Source organism: Trachemys scripta, chromosome 6, assembly GCF_013100865.1.
Source record: "Trachemys scripta elegans isolate TJP31775 chromosome 6, CAS_Tse_1.0, whole genome shotgun sequence".
Lineage (NCBI taxonomy): Eukaryota > Metazoa > Chordata > Testudines > Emydidae > Trachemys > Trachemys scripta.
Genome location: NC_048303.1, coordinates 21,856,117 through 21,876,718, shown reverse-complemented (window position 1 = coordinate 21,876,718; position 20,602 = coordinate 21,856,117). Strand labels below are relative to the sequence as shown.

Genomic DNA, 20,602 nt, shown 5'->3' with positions numbered 1-20,602 from the left:
CTTTGAGCAACAGCAGCATACTTGGTACAGGACACCAAGAGCAACACAAAGTAAACATGGTTTGCCCCCTTTTCTATGAGGCAAGCCCCTTATGCTTTTGTAGATCCACTATTCTTAAAAATGCCAACAAAAAAAAAAAAATCCTGTGATAAAAAAAAAAAAAAAAATCACAATCCTCTCTCTTCTCCAAGAAGAGTGGGATAGGGTGGGTAACCGGCCAAGAAAAGTGAACCACTACTGTAGGCATGTTGCATCTTTTAAAGAGAAAGTGTACTTGTATATCATAAATGTAATATAGATTAAGATCTTGACTACTGCTGGACAGGACTGGGGAGCTAAACTTCTGAACTATGGCTAGGGGTAACCACCCAAACTCCGTTAGGTAGTGCTTCCCCGCCCCAAAACACACCAAAATTACTGTCCCATACAAGACTAATTTTCAATTGTAAGAAATTTTTGGTCAGACTTTCTTATTCACCTCTTGCTGCTGCCCCGCAACCCCTTCCCCTTGAAACCCCCAAATTTCTCTAAGAGCCTTGTAAGGCATTAATGTATCTATTCTTTGGAAGACAGATGTACAACAAAAATACCAACAAATTTTATTTAAAAAACAGTCTGAGGTGAGTCCTAGAGCAGAAGAAATCCACATTGATTTTTCATTTACTCAAAGTTGGTGACAAGCAGCTGCTGACTTTAAAAAATGAGATATAAGATCATATGCAAGATAGGTTTTTAGCTGTATTTCAGAGCTAAGTATGCAAGACTAACAGATGACTTTTTGAAGTTTTGTTAATTTTTTTCCACTTAACATTTTACACTCCCACCCTGGAAAGATTTTTTTGCCTTTTCCTTTGTCGTTGAAATAATTTCTTTTTCTTTTTCAAATTGACTTTTAGCTCTGGTTTCACCAACTCTATTTCCAATGGCTTTTCCTCTGCTGGAGTTTCAAAGACAGTTTCAGTAGGATCTTCTGGAATAATTGTCTTTTCTTCTTTTTTCCGAAGTTTCTGCAGGTCTTTCACTTGCTGTTTTTCTCTAAATTTAGCAGCTACAGCCAATCTTGTTATCCGCCGATGCTATCAAAACAAGAAAAGTAAGTTAATGCAGTTGCACTGAAAGGCAAAAGGTGATATTGCAAAAAGTTCACATACAACATTTTATAATACAGAAAATGCTCTCCACTTAGAAAATGATCTTTTTAAAAGGATCACCCTTCAACTGGCAAATTCCTCAGCATATTGCCATCTTCTCATTGAGAGATCAAACAACTCAGCATTATTAGTTTCATAAATCTGCTCATTTCACATGCCAGTGATTATTTTACCCAAAAATTATAACCTATTACATGTGTTGCCACATTGTGGCTCCTGATCCTGTAAGCTGATCTCCTCTGAGCAGGGGTACACTCATACAGAACAGCTTGCACAATCAAGGCCTAAGGAATTCGTTAAATGCAAGCAAAACCAAAGGCAAGACTATTACCATGTTTGGAGACTGGTAATGTGGATTCTCATACAGAGTTGGTCCTCCAAAGCTGCCCTGGAAAATCTTTATGAGATTTAAAACAAAACGAGGTCCAATTTCTACAAGAGCTGCATCTTCTTCCATGATCTGTAACAAAACAGCAAACACCTTCATTTGAGATTCCTGTGCTGGACTTATACATACACATTCTTTAAACATTTTACACAGATGGATTCACAGGTGTTCAAGCCCAAAATCTAATGCAGCTAATTTATGTTAAGCATGTAAAAAGGTAGTTTGAGTCCACTATAAAACATTTTGAATTCACTTTTTTGTATAAGTTGGGTGGATGTCAGCATATCCTGGTAATAATTAAAGGTTTCCTTTCAATTTACTGTATTTCATATGAAATTATACATTTAGTGCAATTTTTAAAAAGTCAAGAGAAACAACTAACCTGATAGTTTCGAAACCAGATCCTGTTGTCTGTGACGGAGAACGTGAATACATGATCTACAAAAGGCTGGCTTTTGGGGTGATATTGTGGTGTACTAAAAATCTATAACAAAGACAAAAACAATTTCTCATCTAAAATGATCAAGAGTCCAAAATATAAAGTTTAATTACCTTTGCATTCATCTTGTTTTACTATTTAACATCCTCATCCTGCAGAGACTTCCATATGTGAGTCGTCCCATTGACTTAAAGCACATGTGCAAGTCTTTGCAGGATTAGTGTCTAAGTACCAAGACACACACAAGCAACTTGCAATATGTATTAAGCCTGAAATATTAGCACAAAGAGTTTGTAAGTTACAAGAAATCCCAAAACACAGTTGGCACATACTGACCTGAATAAACAACTCTTTTAACAGAGCATAGTGTGGCTCTTGATCAAACACCTAGAAGAGAAAAATACAATTTTATGAACACAGAGAAGGCAACAGCAGTATAGAGAAAAAGAAAATCAGAGATACTATAGGTCAAAACAATCTGAAATCCTGTACTTGCCGGATCAAAGGACAGAAGAGGCCGTGAGCCTCTCAGGCAGTTTCCAGTCATCTTCAGTTCTGCCAGGGTATGAACTACAATGATTTTGAACAGTTTTAGTTTTTAAACAGTTTTCTAAGAAAAACAAATAAATAAAAGCAGTAGAAGTAATCTGAGAGCTCAACTTACCATTCTGTACTAAAAATTTGGCTGATGGTCCTTGAGGTGAATTTGAAAGCCTGAAACAAAAGACATCCATTAGTAATGGCAAGAAAAATACTTCAGAATTCTACAGTAAATTTCAACCAGACTTTTTACTGTAGTAGTTTTAAAACTGGCTTTTGTTGTGTATAAATGATAGTTCATTTTAGATATTTTAATTAAAAATGGCATAAACAGCAGACCTCAAATTATGAGGCTTCATATAAAATAGTGTTTAATTTACAATTACTTTGCTGCTTATAAAAATTTGAAATAGTATTTTTGTAAATAAAGCCAGTCTCATTTACTCCTGCTACTACTGCCAAGACCTGAAGTATCCTATGGGAAGTTTGGCTTAAACTTCTGCAGCAGTCCTGTAGGGAAGACTTAAAATTCCGTGGCAGCTTCAGGTATATTCAAATACAAATTTATTAAAAAAACGGTATACTTAAACTCCACAAGGAATAGTGGAATATTTTTCTTCTGGTAAAAAACAGTCAACAGAAGGAAAGCAAGTACATGCTGTCATATGAGCATGTTTAACTGTACTTTTTTAAAGTGTCACTCTTGAAATGTATTGATCACTAAAGGTGTAAATCTTCAAACTGTAGGATGTTTTAAATAGAGTTCTAGTCCAATGGTTCTCAAACTGGGGGGCAGGACCCCTCAAGGGGTCATGAGGTTAATACATGGGGGTTTGTGAGCTGTCAGCCTCCACCCCAAACCCTGCTTTGCACCCAGCATTTATAATGGTGTTACATATTTTTAAAAGTGTTTTTAATTTATGGGGGGAGGGGTCGCATTCAGAGGCTTGCTATGTGAAAGGGGTCACCAGTACAAAAGTTTGAGAACCACTGTTCTAGTCAGAATACGAGCAGCTATGATTATAGAGGGAGATTTAATAAAGCATAGTGTATTTTCTCACCACATGTAGAGATCCTGTTTCTTTTTGGCTTCAAAAAATATGCACTTATTGCAGTTTTTTATTTCACAAATCTATATAAAAAGAAGGCATATGGCAAATTAGCTATTAACAAAGCTCCATGGATCTTTTCACAAACCTTCCAAATCTGTCTCAAGTATTTCTGTCCTGAAGTGAAAATATGCAAAGGTCTTGCATTAATAAACAACACCTGGTGACTGCAGAAAAGTCAGTTTTAAATAATAGCCACCTTGAAAGGCTTTTAAATTATTTTTATTCCCAGAAAACTAGCAACGACCAGCACTCCAGTGGACAGGGCATTAGACTGTCAGGGCACCTAGTCTCAGCTCTGCCACCGACCCACCGGGTGGCTTTCTTCAGGCTGATCTTCTAACCTATTTGTGCCTCAGGTTTGCCAACGTAAAATGAGGGAAACAACACTTTCTTTTGTAAAGCACTTTTCATTGGCAGATTGCAGAGCGATGGAACAAAATGCTTCTATTCTATATAGGTTCTTGGTTTTGAAATTAAGTCTCTCTTTATCAATAGTCAATTTCCTATTTCAAAATAAGATGCCTCATTTAAAAAAAAAAAAAAAAAAAAGTTCATGAACAGCAATCATTTTCATCCATGAAGTTAATACATTCCAGCAGCAGCACCCCAGCATAGGTAGAGGAGATAAGGCCAGAAAAGGCTTGCCAGCCTACCCTTCTTCTCCCTTCCCTCAACTAGAAAGGGCACCAGGGGACTAAATCACAAAAAAAGCAACAGCAGTTCTTTCATAGGGGTAATGATTCAAAGGCACAAGGTTCCCAGAAGTCTTTATTCCAACACAAAAGCCACAGACACTTGCTGTCTCTATCACCTCCACCCTCTAATATCTGCTGGAAGTCTAAACTGCTTTGATTCCTCTTTGGTTCATTTCCACTAATGGATCCACTCATACTGCCACTTAGTTCAATTCACTAGCTATGCCACATGTACCTGTACTCTTTATTGCCTCCTTCAGCCTTGCACAAAAAAGCACATCCCCACCACCAATTAAATATTTTAAGATTATAATTACAAATGTTCTTGACAAAAACAACCACAAAGTTTTTAACCTTTGTAACCTTGTCCTCCTTCCATCAGCCCTTTTCTTCTTCGTTTTCACCCTGTATGTTTTTTATTCAATATCTTTGCAACCATGGTGTATTTAGACCCAAGATACAGATATCCCACAGTATTCTTGCTGGCAAGTTAAAGAAGTATGGGCTGGATGAATTGACTAAGGTGGATAGAAAGCTGGCTAGATCATCGGGCTCAATGGGTAGTGGTCAATAGCTCCATGTCTAGTTGGCAGCTGGTATCAAGCGGAGTGCTCCAAGGGTTGGTCCTGCGGCTGGTTTTGTTCAATATCTTCATTTGCAGAGGACACTAAACTGGGAGGAGTGGTAGATACACTGGAGGCTAGGGATCGGATACAGAGGGGCCTAGCCAAATTAGAGGATTGGGCCAAAAGAAATCTGATGAGGTTCAACAAGGACAAGTGCAGAGTCCTGCACTTAGGACGGAAGAATCCCATGCACTGCTACAGACTAGCGACCAAACGGCTAGGTAGCAGTTCTGCAGAAAAGGACCATGGGGTTACAGTGGACGAGAAGCTGGATATGAGTCAAGTGTGCCCTTGTTGCCAAGAAGGCTAATGTTTTTTGGGCTGTATAAGTAGGGGCATTGCCAGCAAATTGAGGGACGTGATCATTCCCCTCCATTTGACATTGGTGAGGCCTCATCTGGAGTTCTGTGTCCAGTTTTGAGCCCCACACTACAAGAAGGATGTGGAAAAAATTGGAAAGAGTCCAGCGGAGGGCAACAAAAATGATTAGGGGACTGGAGCACATGACTTAGGAGGAGAGGCTGAGGGTTATTTAGTCTGCAGAAGAGAAGAGTGAGGGGGGATTTGATAGCTGCTTTCAACTACCTGAAAGGGAGTTCCAAAGAGGATGTATCTAGACTGTTCTCAGTGGTACCAGATGACAGAACAAGAAGTAATGGTCTCAAGTGGCAGTGGGGGAGGTTTAGGACTAGATGACCTCCTGAGGTCCCTTCCAACCCTGATATTTTATGATTCTATGCCACCATAGGGCTCTATCCTGCAAGCTTTTTGTGCACAGAACTTCTATTGATTTCAATAAGAGTTCTGCATACAGAGTGCTTTCAGGACCAGGTTCTCATGTCTATCAGATCATGTCTAACAAAAGAGAGGACAAATGCAAGATTACATCAATATTTTACTTACTAGTCTTGGTTTCAAAAAGTGAATTAAACTATTTCCGATGCAGAAGAATGACTCTGATTACTTCCTGTGGTTTAGCAAGTAATTCAAACAGCAGGATTTAGACTCTTTGTGCTTCATGAAGTAAACCAAAATTCTCTTCCATTTCAACATCACCTATCTGCTCACACAATTTCCAAAAAGCCAAAATATAAATATTAGTTTAGTCATGGCATTACCTCATTAATTACAAACAGCTTGTCTTTACGGTCCATTTTAGTGTCTGTAAACAAAGAAAAAAGTACCACTGAACAGTCTTGTATGCTTTTGTATATTACAAGGGACACCAGCAATTAAAAACAAAAAACCCACACTTTTCTGAAAATATTTCACCTACTATTACTAAAGAAAGATGAAGCATTTTCTCAGTTTTTGTGTTTCTCAGCAGTTTGCATATAACTCATGTTCACTGTTGGTATTATTTCACCTCTTACTCATTACTTGGGTTGCTTTTAACAACAGTTTTTGCACATACCAGCTTAAGGCCCCAATTTACCATACGGCTTTATACTGAAACACATACAAAGCATTATGCTTGCAAGTAGTTTTACTGAAGTCAAAGGAATAGTGAAACAAAGCAAAGCATGTATTTGAGTGTTTGCAGAATGGAGGCCTAGTTTCCTAATTATCTTAATTAGAATCTAATCGGCAGCAGGTTTAAAACAAATACAAGGAAGTTCTTCTTCACACAGCACACAGTCAACTTGTGGAACTCCTTGCCTGAGGAGGTTGTGAAGGCTAGGACTATAATAGGGTGTAAAAGAGAACTGGATAAATTCATGGAGGTTAAATCCATTAATGGCTATTAGCCAGGATGGGTAAGGAATGGTGTCCCTAGCCTCTGTTTGTCAGAGGGTGGTGATGAACGGCGGGAGAGAGATCACTTGATCATTACCTGTTAGGTTCACTCCCTCTGGGGCATCTGGCATTGGCCATTGTCGGTAGACAGGATATTGGGCTGGATGGACCTTTGGTCTGACCCACTACGGCCATTCTTATGTTCTAATCCAACACTTATTCTGTGCAGCAATTGGGGTAAATAATGTCAACAACAGACAGTGAGCCATATAAAATAAGAATTACACACCATCTTCAAAAAGCAGGCTGTTGGAATCAAGTGGTATAATAAACTAGAATAGCCAAAAACACTGACAAACTTAGACACAAGCAATACCTAGACCCTACCTGCTTTGGAGTGGGGCATCAATGTTCGCAAGTCTTGCATTAAATGTCTTGTTCTGAAATTTATTCCTCTAGAAGAGAAAATAAGCACCCGCTCTTTGTTTTTCCATTTACCCTAAAAGAAACACAAAGTTAAGGTGGAAAAAAAAAGTTTCTAATCTTAAACTTTTTTAAAATCAAAGTTAATATTTAATCAATTAAGATTTCAGATTTTTTAAAATCTACATTTGTGAAGAAGTTTCCAATTAAAACAAAGTGCTGCCTTTTCAACAGGAACAGAGATATAAATGTTTATGTGGACAACTCTGATCTTTCACACTTGACTACTTAATTCCTACACAAAGAATTCTAATCAACTCAATGTTTTCAGTGATACACTATCGATATTTGAGGCTGCTCACATAAAATTTCCCCTCTTAGGCTGTGATAAACTTCATGTATCAGGGTGCAGCTGCTTGCAGACAGGAGGGGTAAGTAGCCATGAAATCTATTTGTTTTCCCATTTAAACAATAACCATGAGGGTCAGGGATGGTACAGGAATATTAGAAGCACAGTAGCTCATCTCAGTCACAAGAAAAGGCTGATCTGTTGCTTTCTCTACAAAGTGAGCTGAGAGCCAGGGAGTTGTAAAGCAACACAGGATAAAAGGGTCTGCTGCAAATGAATCCTCTGTTAACTCAGCACAGAAGACCCGGGTAGCTTCTATGGACTATAGGATTTCCAATTTCAATATGCAAGTTACTTAAAAAAAACTGAAAAGCTGTCAAATGTACAACTACTGAACCGTGTCATTTGGGATGCTCCCTAAATAAAATAGTCACTAAAACTAGCTACCAAGTCCTTGTACAAGGCTTCATTTGTTTTTAACTCTGATAATATTTTAGGGTGTTAGTATTGCTATATCGCAATTGCGTTATATGATCCAGAATACTCAGCATTTCATATAAAAATCATAACACCAAATAACGAGTTCATAATAATGGGGACCAATATTGTGAAAAGCTATTGCTCTAGAATGACACCCACCCACCCCCCCCCAATATATGAGAAACTGCTCATTTTTGCTTATTATGGACACCTCCATCTCAGACCAACAAGCTCAAGAACCCAATAACTAGGAATAGTCAAGTACTGGCTAGAGTTTGGATCGTGGAGTTGAGTGTGGGAAGAGATTCCAGACTGATTACTGGCCTCAGCTGCCCAAAACTACAGCACCCAATGTGGCCCATCTTCATGGAAGCAGAAAAAACGGACCCCCAGAGCACATGCAGTGCCTCAGTTTGATCAGGTGCTTAGACGTGGTATCTCCTTGTTACTAGTGTATTCAAGATATCTGTGCAGATCATGACAGTGAAACATAACCTTGCTTTGCACACTCATATGAGGAGTTTGGGTGACCACACAGATCAAGGCAGCACATGTCTCTGTGGAGAGACTAATATCAGGGATTAGTCGTGTTAGTCTGTATCCACAAAAACAACAAGGGGTCCGGTGGCACCTTAAAGACTAACAGATTTATTTGGGCATAAGCTTTTCTGGATAAAAAGTGAGGGTTTTTTATCCATGAAAGCTTATGTCCAAATAAATCTGTTAGCCTTTAAGGTGCCACCAGACCCCTTGTTTTTGTGGAGCGACTGCAACCAGCGATTTGCCCCCTTCCACACCAAGCGGGGGGCGACCCTGCAAGAATACTGAGAACTCAGAGGGAAGAGAGCTGCTTCTCTAATGAGAGGCAACGTCTCTAAAAGTTCTGAGGCTGGAGACGGATAATCTCCGGCCCGTGGGAAGCCTCCCCTGAGGAGAGACAGCCTTTCCCCAACAGGGCAGGCCCTCCCCGTCCCGCAGAGGGGATGGCGAACACGAGGGACCATTCCAGAGCTCCTACCACCAACAGGGAGGACACAGCCTAGGCCACCCCGCGCCATAGAGAGACCGGCGGAGACCGTCCGGGCCAGCCACATACTCACATACTCCGGGGGGGGGGGGAGGAGGGGAAGGGCAGACACCTCGGGCAGGAGCGGGATCAGCCGCTCTCTTTACCTTAGAGATGGGAGCCGGGATGCTGTGCTCCTCCCGCTCCTCTCCCTGCGGGCTTGGCTTGGCCGGCGGCCCGGTCCCATTCGGAGCCCCTCTGGCTCGTTTCCTCGCCCGGGTCGCAGCACCTCCACGTTTCCTCTTGGCCGCCGCCATCTTGCCTACACGTGACCTTCCCACCGGAAGCTGCGCTCCCTCGCCATGGTCTTCCGCTCCTCGCGCTATGGTCCTGGCCGGCGGCGTGCTGCCCTGCTCCGGCGGATCTCGTTTTACGACAGCCGTAAAGCACGGGGTGAGTCGCTAGTCGCTCTGTGGGGAGGGTCCGTATCGCGTGTGACGGTGTTAGGCGGCGCGGCGGGTCCGCGGAGTCACGTCACTGGGCTGAGCGGGCGGACCCCCGACCCGAGCCTGGGGTGAGGTTCCCAGTTCAGCGCTGTCCCCAGGCCGCTGGTTCCCCAGGGCGGGCCGGGGTCTGTGTCCGCTGCTGAGTGCCTAGTGCAAAGGGGCCTCCGGCCTGATTCCTCTAGCTCCTGGGTCTCAACCTGAGGGCCGCGTGTGGCCCATCAGCGCACAGCTGTGACCCAGTGACAGCCTCCGGGCCGTACAGGTAATATAGCTAGTGTCAAGTAGCGGGGGTGGGGGGGTAGCCGTGTTAGTCTGTATCCACAAAAACAACGAGGAGTGGTACCAAATCTATTTACCATTGTGTGCAACATCTGCAGCTCTTTATGTGGGCAGCATCCACACACTAGCTATAAAAGCAACGAGAAGTCCGGTGGCATATTAAAGATTAACAGATTTATTTGGGCATAAGTTTTTGTGGGTAAAACCCCCACTTCTTCAGATGCATGGAGTGAAAGTTACAGATGCAGGCATTATTATACATGAAGAGAAGGGAGTTACCTTACAAGTGGAGAACCAGTGTTGACAGGGCCAATTCGATCAGGGTGGATGTAGTCGACTCCCAATAATTGAGGAGGAGGTGTCAATACCAAGAGAGGGAAAGTGGTTTCTTAATCTATGAAAGTTTATGCCCAAATAAATCTGTTAGTCTTTAATATGCCACCGGACTCCTCGTTTTTATACCTAGTGTGTTGATGCAGCCCACATAAAGAGCTGCAGATGCTGCACACAATGATAAATAGGTTTGGTACCACTGCTCTAGCTGTTGTCACAGCATACTGTAATATTAGTGCTTGGGAAGCGTAATGGAGATGAAAAAAAGTTTGGCCCATGGAGCACAAACTTCGGGGGGGGGGGGGGTGAAGTAGACTTGTAACCGATTTAATGCTAATGATCAGACACAACATGAGGTAGGATTCACATTGGTCCTGCATTGCAGTGATGAGGATGAGAGTGCCGGGAATCCTGTTCACCCTGTTGAGAGGCTGCTGACAATTTGGGAGAGGATGAGGATGTTGCAACCTCATCCCTGGAAGATTATGCATAAAACCGATGCTACACACGGGGAAACAAAAACCACAATGGCACAAAAAACAATGAGTATAATGGCCAAAAGAAAGCAGCTGCTGTAACCTAGAGCTTTGTGAAAGGAAGTGGAAGGCTTTCTGTTAAATTTAAACCAGAAGAACAGATTGTAAAGTATGTTAATGGCACTAACTTATTTCTGTTCACAAAGTGGAGCACAGCCTTTTTTTCTTATCAACAGCAGGAAAAAATTAGTGGTTCAATTAAAACTATTGTGCTGCTTCATGGTAATGTTCAGCCTTTAAAGAAGGCATAGCAATAGAGATAGGAGGAGCTTTGCGGAGATTTTCACCATTCACTACCAAAAGGTTTTGGGCAACTAACTGCCCTTCATGTCATTGAAAATCTCCCTGACAGGGTCTGCTTGTATGACACCTGTACATGTGCTCATAATGTCAGTAGTGCCCATCTGCTATTAAAAGTGAATTGTAAAGGAAAAATATGATTGTGACCTTTATTTCTTTATGAAGATGGATGTAATGTCATCTTTCTGTTTTTGTTTGTTTACAATAGAAATACTAGATCTGACTTTTTTCCTGGAAGACTGGAGAAGTGGAGTAGGATAGGGGCATCGCACTAGGCTGAAATCTCAGTTGACACTCAGCATTCTTCACCCTTTCAGCTGACACCTGGGAATGGGAAAGCTGCAACTCAGCTTTCCCCCTAGTGTGAAGTGTGTAGTCTTCCAAAGAGTCCTCCAGAAAAACAAGGCAAGTTGGGTTGTAATATTTGTCATGTAATAAAAAAGCAGGGAGAAAAAACATATTAATCTGTATTTACCAGCCTAAGGACATGGCTACAACTTCTGTATTAGTTTGTTTTGCAGTTTGCCTATAATATGACCCTGTACAAAGAGGGAGATGCTACTTAAAGCATAAAAATGTAAATATATTTCCTTGCAAGCTGGATAGAATGAGGAGAGAATAGAAGGATGAAATATCAGCAGTCTTCTCTTGCAGTTTCAGAAACACAGGCCTCTACTTTGTGAGCTAAAGCTCAAATGGAGGGAAATTTATTTGTGTGTGTGTATATATAATATTAAAAAAATGAACTGGTTTCATGATCTATCCAGCAGGGGTCAGTGGTACACAGATATAGGAATACACTTGTGCATCCTGTTACTTTGCTATTTTAATAGTATTGGACCTGAATATCTCTCTCAGGGAGTAGAAATAGCTACTATTTTTTTGGATTCTTTGTACATATTCCTGGTCTATTCATTAAATATTTAATTATACCAAAGCATTGCTGCCAGTACATCATCACAGCTTTGTGAATCTTTTTCTTTTTTTTTTTTTTTCAATTTTCATCCACAGCCATTCAGATTAATACAAGTTTGTTGCCTCTTTTTAGGTTTTCTTTGAAACTGCATCTTAATCCCTCACTTATACTGTCACAGGAAAGACTGGACTGGTGAATGCAAACTAGATAATGCCCCTCTCCACTCAACCTGAAACTGGTGATGATCAGTATGTTTTAGTCGCCAGTCTCGACAATGTCAGAAACCTTTCAAATATCCTAAAAGCCATTCATTTTAAAGACCATGCAACATGTTTTGCAACTACAAATGGAATCAAGGTTACAGTGGAAAATGCAAAGTGTCTGCAGGCAAATGCCTTTATTCAGGTAAGGAGCCTAGCACATCATAAGACCATCAGTTTATATGTGATCAGTCTTTCACATGTTTAAAATGGCAGTTTTTTCCTTTCTCTTGCATTTGTCAGTGACTTTCCCAATGGACATAATCCAGTCAAACAAAAAACAAAAGATGAGACCAGCGGGTCCAACACGTTAGATATCTCAATTCTAGACTTGCAAAAGTGCAGACGTTGACACTATTCAGAAATGCTGGAGTTAAATTCTTGATGTAGCAGAGAGGAAATTGTTCTCCTATTTTATTGTTACTATAGCATATGAGAGGATCACCATTATTTTCGCATTGAGTCTTGTATAAGCACATGGTACGAAGCCACTGTGAGATATGAGCTCATTAAATGAGCCAGGGAAGTATTAGAGAGACTAGAAGTAGCTAAGAATGGAAAGTATGGGATGGAAGGACTGTTCGAGAGAATACGGAAATGCATGCAGTTTATCGCAGGGGATAGAGAAGAATTGTCAAAATTGTAGGCATAAGGTGGAGAATCTGACCCAGCAAGTGCCCTGCAACACTGCTGGATATTAAAGTTAGAGATGGGAAAAGACCTTGTAGGTCATTCAGCACATCCTCTGAGGCCAGCGTCGGATTGTTCACTATGGGTGATTGTTCACTATGCCACTGATTGTCTGATGTATTTACAGATGACTCATGATAAAGATCCCACCACTTCCCTAATGGAAGACAGTTCTACAATTGAACAGAGCTCACTCTGGGGAAGCTTTTTACTAATATTCAGCCTTACTTCTCTTTCCCTAATGCCATCCCATTACTTCCTGTTATACCCTCTTGCATGACAGTAAACATTTCCTCTCCATCGTCAGTGAAAGAGTTTATTATTTTTCCTTTTGAAATATCTTGTTGATCATCTCTCCAAATAATAGTAGTAATAGTTTGTATTTATACATCATCTTCCATTTCATGATCTCAAAGAGTTCTGCATTCAGATTCCATCCATCTTTTAGGGAGTTCACTTTTGTGTCTTAGGTCATCAAGCAATTATTATGGTGAGCCCTACAGGACTAAGTTCACTCCCTTTGATGTCTATCTCATTGCATCTTTCCTCACCTCTGAATAACCCTGTAAATCATTTTTTCTCAACGTGTTTAGTATGATTACTGTTGACCCTATGTTACCCTTTTCTATCTCTAGTAATTTTTCATTTCATTTATATTTCATTGATTTCTCCCCCCAAAAAAAATAAGGTGGAGGGAGAATAAAAAAAGAACAAAATAGGAAAGGGAAGGAAGGGGGCAGAGAGAGAAAATTAGCCTCTTTCTCTAGTCTTCTATTTTGACCTCCTTGCTTGGTTTTATTTCTTTGAATTTTAAGAAGTCATGTTTTATTTAATGTGTTCCCTTCCACCTGCTGCTGTTTGCTTACTTGACTATCTTTAGATTGTGAACTCCTCAGGGCAGAAATTGTGCTACCTATTATCACAATAGGTGTACTGGAAATAAATGACAAGTCTTGGTTTTATTTAAGTTGTACAGCACACTGAACATCTGCTGTTTGGTGGGGAGATCTTTATACTTCAACATTTATCGCTTATTACTACACTGTAAAAGGCCACTGCTCAAATGTTGTACTTATCTGATTTTCCTTTGTCTAAGCTATGTGCTAATTTTTAAAGGATCCTGACTATATGCTCATTGGCTCTTATTTTGTATCATGTTGCGCTCTGAAGGTGAAAATTATGGATTTATAGAGATGATTAAGTCACTGCTACTGCAGAAAGAGAAACAAATGTTGTTGCACTTCTTCCATACACACACTTTTTCTCTCTTTTTTTTTTTTTACAGGCAGGGATTTTTCAAGAATTTATTGTACAGGAAGAGTCTGTGATGTTTCGAATCAATTTGGCTGTTCTTTTAGACTGTTTGACCATTTTTGGTACAAATTCTTTGCCAGGTATTGTGCGTGCATGTCCTGATCTGATGCCCTCAGTAATCAGAGTGAAACGTGTGCTTCTAGCCACCTCCCAAGTGTCTTTATGAAAGTGATCTTTCCTGTCACTGAAAGATTACCTAACCTTCCCATAGTAAGACCCCCCCTCTGAAGAGCAGCTACCGTTGATTGATTAGGCCATACGCTAGCTTCTTAAGTTGCTGCAACTGTATGCTGTGATAATTGCTCGAGTGGCCAGGAAGGTAGGTACTCAACTGAATTCAGACACTGACGGAAAAGGTGGCAGTGAACAGACTTATAAGTAAAGGGGCCGTGAAAGGTACCCAATGAGAAGTCTTGAGTTTGGAAGACAAATGTGTTCATAAATATAAGATTTGTAAGAGAAGTGGCAGAGAAATCTTGTGATTATACACAGATTTAGGAAATGTAAAGGCCTAGGCCTTGTCTATAACTACCGTGGTAAGTTGACCCAAGTTACGCTACTCCAGTTATATGAATAATGTACCTGGAGTTGACATAGCTTATGTCGACTTGCTGTGGTGTGTGTACTGCGCTGTGTCAACGGGAGGTGCTCTCCCATTGACTTCCCTTACACTTCTTGGAGAGGCAGAGTACCAGAGTTGACTGGAGAGTGCTGTGTCATTGATTTAGTAGGTCTTCACTAGACCCACTAAATCGTCACTACTGCATCAATCACAGCAGTGCTGATCTAGCCTAAGTACAGACAAGCCCAGAGAGGGGCCAGTTGTTGCAAGTAGAAGGAAATCCATCAATGGTGCAAGTTGGTTCTGATAAATAAAAGCCAACCACATGCTTGGTGCTTCTGGTCCTTCCTCGCTGTAGCTCTCAAACAGCTATTATAAAGCTAGGTAAGCAGACAGGTTAAGTGACCTGTTTTAAGCTCACCCTATGAGTCAGTGATAGACTTTAGACTGGAACCTTGCAGCCCAACCTTGGCATCAATCCATTAGACTTCAGCTATCCTAAACTGTTATAAAACATTTGTATAACTTGGTAATGACTTTACACTCTTTCTAGGTATGGTAGAATCTCAGAGTTACAAACTGATCAACCACACACCTCATTTGGAACTGCAAGTATGCAATCAGGCAGCAACAGAGATGGGGAGGAAAAAAAGCAAATACAAATACAGTACAGTACTGTGTTAAATGTAAATTACTAAAATAATAAAAAAGGTTCAATGCTGTATCAAGTCAATGTTCAGTTGTAAACTTTTGAAAGAACCATAACATTTTGTTCAGTGTTACGAACAACCTTTATTCCTAAAGTGTTCGTAACTCTGAGGTTCTACTGTACTTCTTTGGCCTCCATTACATTATTGTATCTGAGCACCTCAAAAACAATTAATTGATCTTCACAACATGTCTAGGTATTATCCCCATTTTACAGATGGGGAACTGAAACAGAGAGTGACTGTTCAAGTTTGGACAACAGAAAGGCTGTGGCAGAGCTGGGAACTAAACCAAGATAGCCTGAGTAGAATTTCAGTGCCTTAAGCACATGATCCTCCTTCCTCTAATCACATTCCTCAGTTAGTAAAAAGCCCCTGGCTTTTCGCCTTATGTCTTGGGTGCACCATACACCCACAAGGTATTTTGTATAGCCTCACAGCTTGTTGTGTTTGAATAATTCAGGGCAGCCTCTGTCTTATTTCATATGTAGTTAGTTTTCCAGTGGATCACTTAAAAAATGCCTTTTTTCCCTCAAATGCTATTTCAAAATGAAATATTGCTCTATTTATATGAACTGTGAATTATTAATATTCTATTGTCAAACATCCAGTTCTTATCTGTGATTTTACATATTAGAAGTTGAACTGTCTTCCTGCTTGAAAATAGTTCTTCCAGAAATGTTCTCTTAGGCGTTACTTATGAATGAGGGTAGACTAGAGTCACACATTGCAGATACACACACAGTGCAAGCTTTCTCAGACAATTCTGCCATTGCACATTTGAATGAACTCTAATATCCTGTTTCAGAGTAGCAGCCGTGTTAGTCTGTATCCAAAAAATGAACAGGAGTACTTGTGGCACCTTAAAGACTAACAAATTTATTTGAACATAAGCTTTCGTGAGCTAAAACCCACTTCACCGGAGTGGGTTTAGCCCACGAAAGCTTATGCTCAAATAAATGTTAGTCTCTAAGGTGCCACAAGTACTCCTGTTCTAATATCCTGGCTATTCCTATCTTGGGCCTTTTTGAAAAGAGTGTCAATCATCCTAAATTGTATGATGATTTTGTGATTGAGACAGAATTCAGTAAAGATCTGAGACTAGACTGAGCATAATAAACCCATTTAATCTGTGATTTAAGCATGGCTAGAATCCAGGTCTCCAAAGTTTAGAGTCATAGAATTTCAGGGTTGGAAGGGACCTCAGGAGGTCATCTAATCCAACCCCTTGCTCAAAGCAGGATCAATCCCCAGACAGATTTTTACCCCTGTTCCCTAAATGGCCCCCTTAAGGATTGAACTCGCAACCCTGGGTTTAGCAGGCCAATGCTCAAACCACTGAGCTATCCCTCCTCTCTCCCTTAGACCATCTAGCTCTTAAAGCGTGCTAATTTTATCATCATTTCAGGTACTTCAACAGCACTTCGAATGTGTTACCGTGGTTATGGCTACCCCTTGACCCTATTTCTAGAAGAAGGAGGTGTGGTAACTGTGTGTAAAATTAACACTGAAGAACCTGAAGAGACACTAGATTTTGATTTCTGCAGTACAAATGTGGTTAATAAAATTATCCTGCAGTCAGAAGGATTAAGAGAAGCATTTGCTGAATTAGATATGACCAGTGAGGTCCTGCAGATCACCATGTCTCCAGACAAGCCTTATTTCAGGTATCAGAAACTACATGTCCATTTCAAAGGTTCATGTTTAGCAACTTAGTTGCTCTTTGATGTTTGGAGTTATTGCTGCTGCTTATTCATCATCATACAGGTTTAATTCTGCCTTCTGTTATAATGGTCTGCTGCATCACATATGAAGACTTTAATTATTCAGACAAGGTACCAGGCAACTGTTCGTTCCTTATTTCTCAGTATTCCAAAATTTTGGCAATAGAATACATCATCCTTTTAAGGTTAGGGGCCAGCTTCAGCCTTGGCATAAGCAGATACAACTCCTTTTAGCTTGTATTTTGTACACCTTGTTAAACAAATTCCAGGCTGTTTTTTTAATCCATTCATTTTGTATTTTTGGTTATGAAGAATAAGTTCCAAGGTCTGCATGGCCTTGGTGGGGGTGACTGATCAGGGCTGAAAAATCAGGAGTTGTATGCTGCAGTGCATAGGGGAACTCATCAGTTTTCCACTTTTCTGGCAGCTCCACGAGGTGCTGCCGAGCAGGTTTCTTTCAGTTTCTGGTACAGCAGATTGTGGCCTCTAGGTGCTAATGGAATATGATGATCAGTCTTTCATTAGCAAAAGTCAGCTTTCTTTGAAACCACAGTCAGCTGCTATCAGGGGAACTCAGTTTGGAGTGCCACAGATAATGTTGGCTGTGTTACCTCATTTCTTATGAAGACTAAGTAGCTTGTTGAAATCTAACGCTTTGAGAATTGTCCCGATGTATAACATCACTTTGTTGTTTCCGCTTTTCAGATTTGATGGTGTCAATATAAAAAGCTTTGCTAAGTTGGAGGATTTTGTCTTTTAGATTATCCACCTTTGGCAATGCAGGAAGTGCTCACCTTGACTATCCCAAAGACTCTGATTTGATGGAAGCATTTCATTGCAACCAGACCCAGACAAACAGGTCAGTGATCAGGACAGTAATAGTAGTAGTCTGATGACACATTATTACCAAGAAGGTGAAAAAGTGGTTTCATCAGCTACTGAAATGTCTGACTTTCCCCAGAACATAGAGTAGTATTTAAAAATTTCCCTTTGACAGAAGTTGTTCTTCTGGTTAAAAGTTCAGTAATAAAAATTAGAGTATAAAATGTATGCTGTTGATGCAGTAACAGGGAAAAATTAAACCATACTGTAAAACTACTACTGTGGTTGGATATGTTGCTAATTGGTTTTGTCAGTTTTGGTCCATTACTTGAGAATAAGGGTCAGCCATTGTTACATTTTATATACTTTAAAATAGCTTTTCTTTACCTGCAGGTATAAGATCTCTCTGCTCAAACCATCTACTAAGGCACTGGCTTTATCTTGTAAAGTGTCTATTCGGACAGATAATCGGGGATTCCTTTCACTGCAGTATATGATTAGGAATGAAGATGGACAGATCTGTTTTGTGGAGTACTATTGTTGCCCTGATGAGGACATTACTGAATCAGAACTATAGCTCTATGATATGGACTGTGCATTTCATTTATGGACATTCAGAATGATGAAATATTTAATTTAAAAAAATTGAAAGTTGCCAGATTGATAGCCCAGAAAATGGACACCCTGTTTATCCACAGAAAGGAGCAGAAAAAGCAGCTACAATGAAGCTTCTCCCATATTACTTTGTGAGTGTTTCTCACTCTTGACCTGAATGGACCATCTATAAAAGTGAAAAGGTAGCTTAATCCTTGGCCTCTGTGCTGAGGCTGAAAAGGGTGCTGTGATGGTGGTGGTTTTGTGATGTGCACACTTGTCCACTGCGAGCTTGGAATGATCACCAAACAGCCCCTTGAGTATTCTGTCACTATTGTCAGAATAATTGCAAACACAAGCAATGCGGTAAATCTGTGACAACAACAGTATGTTAATCCACCAGTTTTTGGCCATGGTTTGCTCTGAGCCTGGATGAAGCAATTACAGGTGGTGAATGTCTGAATGCTGGCTTGTGTTAGACAGTGGGTTGTTCAAATGATTTAAAAAAAACAAAACCTTTTTGTGAGACTACAAGTGGAGAGTGAAAATTGAAACTGACTTCTCAACAACAGTAAATTGTAAATTTGCTCATCCTCAGCTAGATTCAAGCCTGCTGTAACTATTGAATTCCCTGGAATTTCATCGGGGATGCCCATTTTCCACAGCAGTGAGCTTGTGCTGTACTGGTAAGTTAGCATAGAACCCAACGTAAATCACTTTTAAGTACTTGGGCAGTGTCATTTTGATTTTAACTTTTCAAATTAAAAAAAAAATTACTAATACAACCCTTGCTCTTGAAATGTGGTTTTTTTACGTGTTCTACCCCAACCCCATCCATTCACCACTGCCTTCCAGATCAAAAACATTTATTTATTTCAGTTTTAAGGAAAAAGAGCATTGGAGTATTGTTTTGGAGAAGAAAAAATCCCAAGGAATGTTGTTGATTTTTATAAAATAAAACATTATCGCTTGTCACAATCGGGAGTTGCCTTTAATGGTAACAAACCTATACATATGTACCACATTAATATTTTGCTACATTTAGAAATGCTTTTGTATTTTTTTAATAAAATAATAGCAAAGTGAATGAATCGTTTCCTGGAAATAAAATGTTGAGATATAATATTGACAGATTTTACTTATTCCTAACCGCTCTTTCAATGTCACACTGAATCAGGAAGAATGAGAGAGAGTGGTTCAAGATATGGTGGATACACAAAATATTGATAAGGAGACAAACTTTCAGTGACTTGCATTCTGTGCCCACTTACTGAGATTACTTCTCCATCTTTTCAACCTTTTTCAAAACGGGAGGATCAGAGCCAGGCCACTAATTGGTAAGATCACCAGTGCAAGAGATGGTTTCTTGCACAAAGGCTTAACAGCCACTCATTTGAGGGAAGCTAGTACAGTACTTGCCTTCTGAATTAATGAGTTAATATTGACAAGTGAACCCCCAGTACTTCCCTGTTCAATTTTACAAGCCATGAAGCCAAGTTTCAGGATTAAAACATGTTTCCAGCAGTAAATGGGCTGCAGTTCAGTCAGAAATTGCATTTGTTCTCTTCAGACATGATCTGTCATAAATGTACCCACCAGTTCCAGACATGATCAACCCTGTCGGTGTGGTAAATAGTCTGATCTTTTGCAATCTGATCAGGCACAGCCGCCGCAAATAATGCAACAGGCATGCTACCAGCTTGATGTCACATCAAAATAGGAAGATCAGAGTTGCAGCTAGAGACCCAAAGCTCAGTGGGAGACCTCTGTCTCTCTGTTCAGATAAGTTCTGTGTGTATAGTTAATTTTTTATACCCTAGCAAGACCCAAAAGCAGCAGTCACCATCAGGCCCCTATTGTTGTAGCAATTGTACAAAAATGGTCCCTGCCCCACAGAATTTACAGTCTAACTTGAAACAAGAATAGGAAACAAGGGGGGAAAGAGGTAAGGTTAATGATAATAAGATGACAGTGACTGACATCAACTGGCTATTGCAGAACTCAAAGATGCTATTAATGACAACTGTTCATCTAGTGCATACATTACTTATCCATTCAGAGCAATGGGAGTTTCCAGCAGCTCTGATATTTCTCTTTTGATACATCCTATCAG

The 20,602-nt window shown here is 40.2% G+C and overlaps 2 protein-coding genes across 4 annotated transcripts; one reads left to right on the top strand and one right to left on the bottom strand.

Moving 5' to 3' along the window:
• Positions 1-755: 755 nt before the first annotated feature.
• On the bottom strand, positions 756-9,297 carry BRIX1 (biogenesis of ribosomes BRX1). Its single transcript, XM_034773317.1, has 10 exons — positions 9,114-9,297; positions 7,076-7,187; positions 6,070-6,113; positions 3,580-3,650; positions 2,643-2,692; positions 2,475-2,548; positions 2,315-2,365; positions 1,922-2,023; positions 1,483-1,611; positions 756-1,076 (listed from the first exon to the last, which is right to left on the bottom strand). Exons 1-10 carry the CDS (start codon positions 9,261-9,263, stop codon positions 813-815), a joined length of 1,047 nt encoding a protein of 348 aa, XP_034629208.1. The 5' UTR covers positions 9,264-9,297; the 3' UTR covers positions 756-812.
• Positions 9,298-9,302: 5 nt separating this feature from the next.
• RAD1 (RAD1 checkpoint DNA exonuclease) lies at positions 9,303-19,614 on the top strand. 3 transcript variants are annotated; one of them, XM_034773319.1, is made up of 7 exons: positions 9,303-9,399; positions 11,109-11,305; positions 11,949-12,221; positions 14,052-14,160; positions 16,758-17,016; positions 17,834-17,932; positions 18,289-19,614. In XM_034773319.1, exons 3-7 carry the CDS (start codon positions 12,027-12,029, stop codon positions 18,470-18,472), a joined length of 846 nt encoding a protein of 281 aa, XP_034629210.1. In that variant the 5' UTR covers positions 9,303-9,399; positions 11,109-11,305; positions 11,949-12,026; the 3' UTR covers positions 18,473-19,614. The 3 variants fall into 3 exon arrangements, with proteins under 3 accessions (XP_034629210.1, XP_034629209.1, XP_034629211.1); XM_034773318.1 differs by lacking the exon at positions 9,303-9,399 and adding an exon at positions 9,441-9,714; XM_034773320.1 differs by lacking the exons at positions 9,303-9,399; positions 11,109-11,305 and adding an exon at positions 9,441-9,714.
• The last annotated feature ends 988 nt before the right edge of the window (positions 19,615-20,602 follow it).

Coding starts and splice junctions, on each gene's coding strand:
- BRIX1 (XM_034773317.1), bottom strand. CDS start 9,263: ATGGCGGCGGCCAAGAGGAAACGTGGAGGTGCTGCGACCCGGGCGAGG. Junction 6,114..7,075: donor GATGCCCCACTCCAAAGCAG/GTAGGGTCTAGG, acceptor CTTTGTTTACAG/ACACTAAAATGGACCGTAAA. Junction 1,612..1,921: donor TCTGGTTTCGAAACTATCAG/GTTAGTTGTTTC, acceptor GTTTTGTTACAG/ATCATGGAAGAAGATGCAGC.
- RAD1 (XM_034773319.1), top strand. CDS start 12,027: ATGCCCCTCTCCACTCAACCTGAAACTGGTGATGATCAGTATGTTTTA. Junction 12,222..14,051: donor AGGCAAATGCCTTTATTCAG/GTAAGGAGCCTA, acceptor TTTTTTTTACAG/GCAGGGATTTTTCAAGAATT. Junction 17,017..17,833: donor CCAGACAAGCCTTATTTCAG/GTATCAGAAACT, acceptor TTTGTCTTTTAG/ATTATCCACCTTTGGCAATG.